Source organism: Cydia fagiglandana, chromosome 12, assembly GCF_963556715.1.
Source record: "Cydia fagiglandana chromosome 12, ilCydFagi1.1, whole genome shotgun sequence".
Classification (NCBI taxonomy): domain Eukaryota; kingdom Metazoa; phylum Arthropoda; class Insecta; order Lepidoptera; family Tortricidae; genus Cydia; species Cydia fagiglandana.
This window is the reverse complement of record NC_085943.1, coordinates 4599507-4607755: the sequence shown is the minus strand read 5'-3', so window position 1 is coordinate 4607755 and position 8249 is coordinate 4599507. Positions and strand designations below refer to the sequence as shown.

At 37.8% G+C, this 8249-nt stretch overlaps 2 protein-coding genes across 2 annotated transcripts; one reads left to right on the top strand and one right to left on the bottom strand.

Annotated features, from left to right (window-relative positions):
* Nucleotides 1-1954: 1954 nt before the first annotated feature.
* Nucleotides 1955-3472, top strand: LOC134669450 (RNA-binding protein NOB1). The gene has a single exon (XM_063527024.1). The coding sequence runs from the start codon at nt 2045-2047 to the stop codon at nt 3422-3424; it is 1380 nt and encodes a 459-aa protein (XP_063383094.1). The 5' UTR covers nt 1955-2044; the 3' UTR covers nt 3425-3472.
* On the bottom strand, nt 3427-8111 carry LOC134669451 (cotranscriptional regulator ARB2A). Its single transcript, XM_063527025.1, has 6 exons — nt 7664-8111; nt 7314-7462; nt 5163-5311; nt 4672-5026; nt 4258-4342; nt 3427-3803 (listed from the first exon to the last, which is right to left on the bottom strand). Exons 1-6 carry the CDS (start codon nt 7818-7820, stop codon nt 3721-3723), a joined length of 978 nt encoding a protein of 325 aa, XP_063383095.1. The 5' UTR covers nt 7821-8111; the 3' UTR covers nt 3427-3720.
* Nucleotides 8112-8249: the final 138 nt, after the last annotated feature.

Below are 8249 nucleotides of genomic sequence, written 5' to 3'. Positions count from 1 at the left end.
ACGACAAATATCGGCAATAATCCCTTTCCATTTCCTAGTAGATAAAATAAAACGAATCGTCAATAAAATCAATATCAAACATATTGTCACTTTATTTCCTATATACTATATATTTCAGATACATTAACAAAAACTGATAAGGTCAGTGCATGGAAAAGTATGCATGCCCTGGCACAATCGTTGGCGTTGGTGCTTAACAATAAAGAGTAAAGTTTAAAATCTCTCAGAAAACGAGTCTACAAGTAACTGCTGTTGTGCTGTTACAGGACTCAAGACATATGTAAGTTTTTGTTACAAGTGTACCAATCTACACTTGTAATTTACAATATTTTTATAAAACGCTTGTTCGATTATGAGTTTAAAACTATAAAACTCCCGTATTGGCCCTGGGCCCAGTTTTATAAAGTTCAAGGCCCCAACGTTTTCTGTTCTCTTTCACGACGCAGCAACTAGTATCATTTCTCTCTCCTCGCTCGTTTAAAATGCCGTTTGTCAAAAAAGGACAACCATACTGTTGACAAGGTGGACTTCAAATCAAGTGTTGCCTTTCTTGATGCGCCCAGGTTGTGTATGTGTGCGTAAAAGCGTCTATGTGTGCTCTTTTAGGGATGTGAAAAGTCGATTTTAATCATGTTATATATCGATAAACGCTACACAGCGGAACGAAATAGCGATTAATTGAAGCTTCAATATCTTCGTTAACCATAAACATAATTGAAATGCTAATGGATAATGAATATATTATAATATAATAATATAATTCAATTATTGCGGAACACCTATTTTAGGAGGTATTTATGTATTTTAATGAAATATCTGAACTTTCCCTTGGTTCCCTGCTGGGGCGTGACTATAAAATTGTGATCTGATAACCACAATAAAGAATAAAAGCGTTTTTGGTCATTTTAGGTATCGTTAAGCCTTTGAAGTAAAATTAAAATTGCAAGAAATGTCGATAGTTTATCGATATGACTTTATCGACATGGCTACAGCAACGTGGGCCTCATTGTTAATCGTACACTAAACAAAAGTGGCAACAGTGACAGCCCGCTGAGACACCGTCTATATATATATTATGTCTATGGTTGGGTTGGGCCCATAGATATAAGAATATACAGACGCCTTCCAAGCGAGCTGTCAGTGGGACCACTTTTTGTTTAGTGTACGATTAACAAAGCGACCCACTTTGCTGTAGCCATGTCGATAAAGTCATATCGATAAACTACCGACATTTCTTGCAATTTTAATTTTACTTCAAAGGTTTAACTATACCTAAAATGAACAAAAACGCTTTTTTTCTTTATTGTGGTTATCAGATCACAATTTTGTAGTCACGCCCCAGGAGAGAACCAAGGGAAAGTTCAGATATTTAATTAAAAAACATAAATACCTATTAAAATAGGTGGTCCGCAATAATTGAATTATTTTATTACATTATAATATATTCATTATCCATTAGCATTTCAATTATGTTTATGTTTAACGAAGATATTGAAGCTTCAATTAATCGCTATTTCGTTCCGCTGTGTAGCGTTTATCGATATATAACATGATTAAAATCGACTTTTCACATCCCTAAAAGAGCACACATATACGTTTAAACGCACACATGCACAACCCGGGTCGCCTAAAAAGGGGCCACTTGGATTTGAAGTCCATCTTGTCAACAGTATAGTTGTCCTTTTTTGACAAATGGCATTTTAAAAGAGCGAGGAGAGAGATGATACTAGTTGCTGCGCCGTCAAATAGAACAATAAAGGTAGGGGCCTTGGTTGGGCCCTTGCTTGACACAAACCATTTCAGAGCACTAGACAATCGGACTGATGTACGACAGACGCGGATTCATCCGTCAGATGGTGATACCATATGTAAGAAAACCGGTAAAATATGTGGCTACAGTATGCCACTCTCTATTCAATCTTTAAAAAAAAACAAATGTCATTTGAAGTGCTCGCTGTGCTCGCAAAACACATGGACTTTTATTATTTTGATAAAATAATTGAATTTCGTTAGTTCATGAAGCAGTTCTTATATATCAGTTATCATGTCGAAGAAAATTCAACATTTAGTTGTGGATACCACAGCTTTTATCAGAGCTGCTAACCTTCAGGAGATGGCTGAAAATATGTACACGGTTCAAGAGGTAATTGACGAAATTACTAATGACCGACAAAGAAGGAAGCTCGTCGTGCTGCCCTACGACTTAAAAGTTAAGGAAGTCTTCACAGAAAATATAAAGTTTATCACAGAATTTTCTAAAAAAACTGGCGACTATACTAGTCTCTCTGCCACAGACATTAAGGTTATGGCTCTGGCTTACCAGATTGAGAAGGAAAAGGTTGGTGTAGAACACCTGAAAACTGAGCCAACTATGCAGAGAACGGTTAAAGTTACTGGTCTGCCTAACTTTAACTCCAATGTTGAAAATAAAACTAATTCAAATGAGAAAGAGTCAACTCTCTCAGAAGAATCTAAGCCTGTGGAAGAACCGAAAACTACAGAAGTACCAAAGGCTAATGAAGACACTCCAAAGCCAGTGGACTGGTCCAAAATTAACATACCTGGTGCGCATGGTGCCAAGCAAGGCACAGACTGGTCTACTATAAAGATAGAAAGTTCAGATGCAGTACATTTCGATGTACAGAACCTTCTAGATGATAATGCTAAAGACCAGAAACTAGCTGAAGATATTGCTGAGCAAATAAAAAGCATGGATTTAAGAGATGGCGAAGATGTAGACAATCTCATTACTAAAGTATCTTCTGATGAGGAATCAGAAAGCGAAGAATATTCCGAGTCTGATGACAGTGATGGTGGGGAATGGATAACACCAGGCAACTTGGCAGAAAAAAAGAAAGAGATGGACATGGGAGAATTTGAAGACAAGGCAGTGGAAGTAGCAACAATAACTTCAGATTTTGCCATGCAAAATGTCCTTAAACAAATTGGTTTGAATGTAACAGCCATTGATGGTCGCATAATAAGGCAACTTCGTACATTCATATTTCGCTGCACAACCTGTTTCAAAACTACCAGTGTGATGACAAAGCTTTTCTGCCCAAAATGTGGACATGCCACTTTGAAAAAGGTTGGAGTGAGTATAGATGAGGAAGGGAATCAACATATTCACATAAATGGGAGAAAACCGTTGACTGCCAGAGGAAAACGTTTCAGCTTGCCCACTCCAAGAGGCGGTCAACATTTCCAGTATCCAATTTTAACGGAAGACCAACATATTCATAAACGGTTTGCGACTAAAATGGCGCGCAATAAAACTAATGCTCTGGACCCCGACTACACAGCTGGATTCTCACCATTTGTGATGAAGGATGTCAACTCTAAATCTGCTGTTCTTGGCGTCCGAGCGAATAAACAAGATGTCAAATACTGGATGAAGAATTACTCTAAGGGAAAGAAAAAATAAACTTATTTTAATTAAAACATATATTAAATGTATAAATTGATACTGTTACACAGTTGTATTCATTGATAAGTAAATCCTTATTCCTTAATTATTATACAAAATATTGTTATATTATAAAAGATGTTTGTGCAATGGCACATCATTCATCATCATCAAAGGCATGATCATTACTTTTGACACAAGAAACATTAAATACATTTTACCATTTTGTACGATATGCATTCTTACTTTCATCTTTCATATACTAAATTGATAAACAAAATCTTAATATATACTATTGTACAATTCAACAACATTCAGTTCTTGGCTAGTTTTTCTTCAAAAAAGTTGAACACTGAATCCATGCATGAATACGAAGTCATTTCGTGTTTGGGATGGCCTGTAACAAAACATATTTGGAATAATATTAAGCATATGGAAAGCATGACTTTGTACACCGTCAATAAATTTAAAATTCAAATAACTTATTTTCAACATCTGTTCTGCATGTCTAGTGCAGCGCTGCGTCTACACTGATAGCAGCAGGTGTAAATTTGCAGAGTTTCAGTGTATACTGTCATATAACTTTTATCTGAGACCAGACCAGGCGCACTGTTAGGTTTTCATACTATCAAGCCAATCAGTTATTGTCAATGATCATATTGCATCAATGTGATGTGAAGCGATCTTATTTGTACCTTAACCCTTTACCAGGCTGACAGTTCAATGTCAGTCTTACTGATCGAAAATAGAACACATGTTTGAAGTGCCGTCTGTGGGAAATATATATCCCTTAGCCTGGTAAAGGGTTAATTACTATTGCACTGGAATTGTAAAAAGTGAACAATGCGTACCGGCCGAGACCATCGGTATTTCTCCATTTCTGGTGGGCATGGACGTGTCCAAAGGTTTGTTTGATGATATCCAATTTATTGCAGTCTGTAACAGATTAAAATATATGTGTAACAACTACAAAAACATTGCGTAAGATTGTTATAAGTATAAATTGAAGTAATTGCTAGCACATCCCATTGCATAATTTGAGACAATTAGACTTACAAGAACAAAGTTTGCCCGTAAATTTTGTGTAGGAAATAGAGTTGATTTTGCTTTATTTGAAAATTGCACAAAACGAAACAAATGCAACTCTACTTCGATTGATTTAAACGTCAGAATTTCCTATTGACACTGTTAACTAACCATTCAAGAACCTTATTCCAAGGGCATACAGTTTAAAATGGTCAGTTAATTGTGTTTGTAGTTTTTACCTGTGTAACATAATCCGGTATACTCTTACTAGAGAACCCATGCACAGAGTCCGTCATGGCAATAGCCTTTACTCTCTTCTTAAACTCATTCTTATTCTTTATAGCCAGGTTCATCGTCACCACGCCGCCGTAACTGTGAGCCACGATGAGAATCGACGACGCCTTCGTGTTGGCGACGTATTTGTCCCACACGTACTGCGCGTGTTCATCTGGTGTGCCGCTTTTCGGTATTTTATTGCCGGTTGTTAAGTAGTTGTCGTTTGTGTTTAGCACTATAACTCCATAGTCTTTGGCCACTGCGCGTTTTATGTAGGGTATTTGTGTACCTTTATCGAGATTTTCATTGATGATGAGACTGAAAAAATATGAAGGAATGTATTTAAAGTAGGTATACATATAGGCTGTGTAGCATATGAGCAGGAGAAAGGTGACTTTAGTCTCATACTCCTTTGTTGAGAACTCAGAATTTATATTTTTTCGTAGAAACTTACGATCGCGCCCATTGGCCAGCGCGCACGGCGCCCGAGCCATGTATGAGTAGGAGAAGGATATCTTTTGTCTCATATTCCTTGGTGGCAAATATGAAAGTGCCATTTGCCGGCTTACTGTCAGAAGGGACTGGGAGCCTCATCATATTAGCCTGTAAAGTTTAATATGCGAGGTAAGCAATTGGTACAAACGGGTTAAAATAGGAGAGTCTGAAACTAAGAGATGTTGTCACTACATGACATTTTAATAATTTACATGTGAAATGCCTCAAATGGATAAAATCTATAAGGCTTAAAATCTTGCTCATACAGGTGTATTCCCATTTGTCCTCGTTACACATGACCATCGCCTTAGATGAGGTTGGGACAAAGACAAAGCAAGGACAAATAGTAATACACCCTTATGCAGAGTTTTTTATAGTAAGTAAATATTGACTTTTTTTTGTTGAGTTGTGGATGACTGTGGGAGGCAATCAAAATCCGTCAGTTTCTAGCCCTCCCCTCCCTAAACATTATCAAAGCCACACTTTTTTATGAAATAAAAAAGTGGTTTGTTTATATAAAGTGGTAATTATAACGATTCTTGGAACAAATTTTCAGGAAACTCGAATGGGAACACCTTGGCCTCAACATAAATGGCACACGCCTAAACCACCTCAGGTTTGCCGACGACATAGTCTTGTTTGAGGAAAACCCAAAAGAACTAGAATGCATGCTATTAGATCTAGCAAAACAGAGTGAGGCAGTGGGACTGGAGCTTAACTCAGACAAGACTAAATTGATGACAAATTCTAGGAGACAAGAAATTGCAGTTAATGGATTCAGTCTGGACTATGTTGAAGAATATGTATATCTAGGTCAAATAATATCTTTCAAGAACCAAATGGATAAAGAAATTGAAAAAAGAATAGCATCCGGCTGGAGCAAATATTGGTCACTCAAAGAAATCATGAAAAGCAACCTTGGTATACGGATAAAAAGCAAAACTTTTAACACATGTGTGCTTCCATGTCTAACCTATGGCTGTGAAACTGGGTCTCTTACTAAAAAACAACGAGATAAACTTGCAAAGTGCCAGAGAGCTATGGAGAGGAGCATGCTCGGTGTAAAATTACAGGATAGAAACCGCAGCTCTGACATAAGAACCAGAACAAAAGTGACAGACATCCTCACCCACATAGACATGCAAAAATGGAGGTGGGCAGGCCACACTATAAGATGCAAGACAGAGAAGTGGAGCCAAAGAATTCTCATGTGGCACCCTACAGATGGATCAAGATCGCAAGGCCCTCAATTAACACGATGGGAAGACGAAATTATACTCACAGTGGGACCACTCTGGACAAGGGTGGCAAGAGAGAGGAAATACTGGAAGGAGTTGGAGGAGGCCTTTGCCGACAGGCACACTGAACCAAGAGACTTCATATAAACATTCAAAACTAAAAACCAACAATCATGTTCAGAATAAAGGGCTATATAAATAAATAAATTATAACGATTGGCAAAAATGACCATTCACTAACATCATCTTTATGAATTTTTTTATAGAGTGCCTATATGTCCAGATAGCGAAAAAAAATGTGTTGTGTGTGACTCTAGTTAAAAGTGTAAAACATGGAAGATATTTTGATTAGTTGAAATAATCCCACAGTCGAAACTGTCCCCCAGCACCATACAGTTTTTTGGACTATAAACTGAGAAAGAGGCTTGAATTGTTGTTTAACATAGTCCGTTCAAGGCTTAAGGAATGCTGGTACTGGAAAAGGACCCTTAGTTTTCAATACCGGATATACAGCCTGACCTTCGGCCAGCAGAAATATACCAACATTTCGGTTTTTCAGGTGCGCATTCTGCAGGTTTGACATGTTTACTAGTAAACGTCCGCGCGGACTCATTTCTAGGTTCGAAATGAGTGCGCGTGCAATTCGGTGGCATGATTAAAATGTTTTAAAATAATGAACAAGTACGATTATGACTGTGTTTGTTTCTTAAATCCAATTTGTTTATTCCGAAATCAAGCAATGTTACTATCCAGTATCCGACCGGATAGTGGGTCACTATCCGGTATGCTGGTCCAGCTGGATAGTAAAATAATAGCCGGATACCGGATAGTAACCGGATATCTGGGGCATCTCTAGTTTTCAGTACACTGACCTGTGTTTCTAACAGATGGTAGACATAGTCGGTGACAACCATGCCGACATTCTCATAGTGCACCTGGCATTCCTGCTGCAGCTCACTCACGTTAAACTCAAATGGCTCCTCCCCGGGAACTCCGTCTACGATCTTTCTGAGCTCCCCTTCTGTAAAGTTATGTAGTCTGCAAAGTTATGGCTGCACAAGCACATACATTTGTATGCAGAGATATAGAACATAAAATGTTATTGACGTACAGTCATGCAGTGTACATACAGTAATCTACTAACTTTAAAATTCATTTCATATTAACTACTTACTCAATACTTTACTTTGGTACCACATATCATTTACACAAAATTACTTACTTGAATTGAAAGCATATCCAAGGTCTTCCAGAGCCTCTCCCGGCGGCTTACGGCCCGGCACTGTGGACCCTTCTGCATTCATCTGGCTAAAGTTATTTGTATGGTTCCGCAGAAAATACTTTGATTTCAGGCGGAACAGGCTTCGGAACTTCGACATTTATGGATGACTCATCTATGCAGCCTTGATCCAGTCAATATTGTATTTAAAAAAAACTTGAAACGCAAGTGCAGTCTGAAATTCTGTTTTTTTTTAAACTTTTGTTAATGAAGCTACGATTATGGAGATGCCGTGTAATACCAGAGATGGCTTATATTTATACGAGAATACGTAATCACTAATAAATGTACCTATTAAAAGTATAAACCCAAAACTATTCTTAGCAATTGTTTTCGTTTTAGTGATAAATAATATGACCATTGCCCGGCGGAGCTCACAATGATAACGACAATAAAGTTGTCAATGATGACAGACAGTCTAATAGTTGTCAAACAAGTATTGTTCGAAAACGGCTTGGCACCGCATTTCGCGCACGAGTGTGGAGGTCGCGGTGCGGTGCGATAGTGTGTTAGGGTCTTATTACTTGCA

Coding starts and splice junctions, on each gene's coding strand:
- LOC134669450 (XM_063527024.1), top strand. CDS start 2,045: ATGTCGAAGAAAATTCAACATTTAGTTGTGGATACCACAGCTTTTATC.
- LOC134669451 (XM_063527025.1), bottom strand. CDS start 7,820: ATGTCGAAGTTCCGAAGCCTGTTCCGCCTGAAATCAAAGTATTTTCTG. Junction 5,027..5,162: donor GCTGGCCAATGGGCGCGATC/GTAAGTTTCTAC, acceptor ATATTTTTTCAG/TCTCATCATCAATGAAAATC. Junction 3,804..4,257: donor AATACCGATGGTCTCGGCCG/GTACGCATTGTT, acceptor GTTTTGTTACAG/GCCATCCCAAACACGAAATG.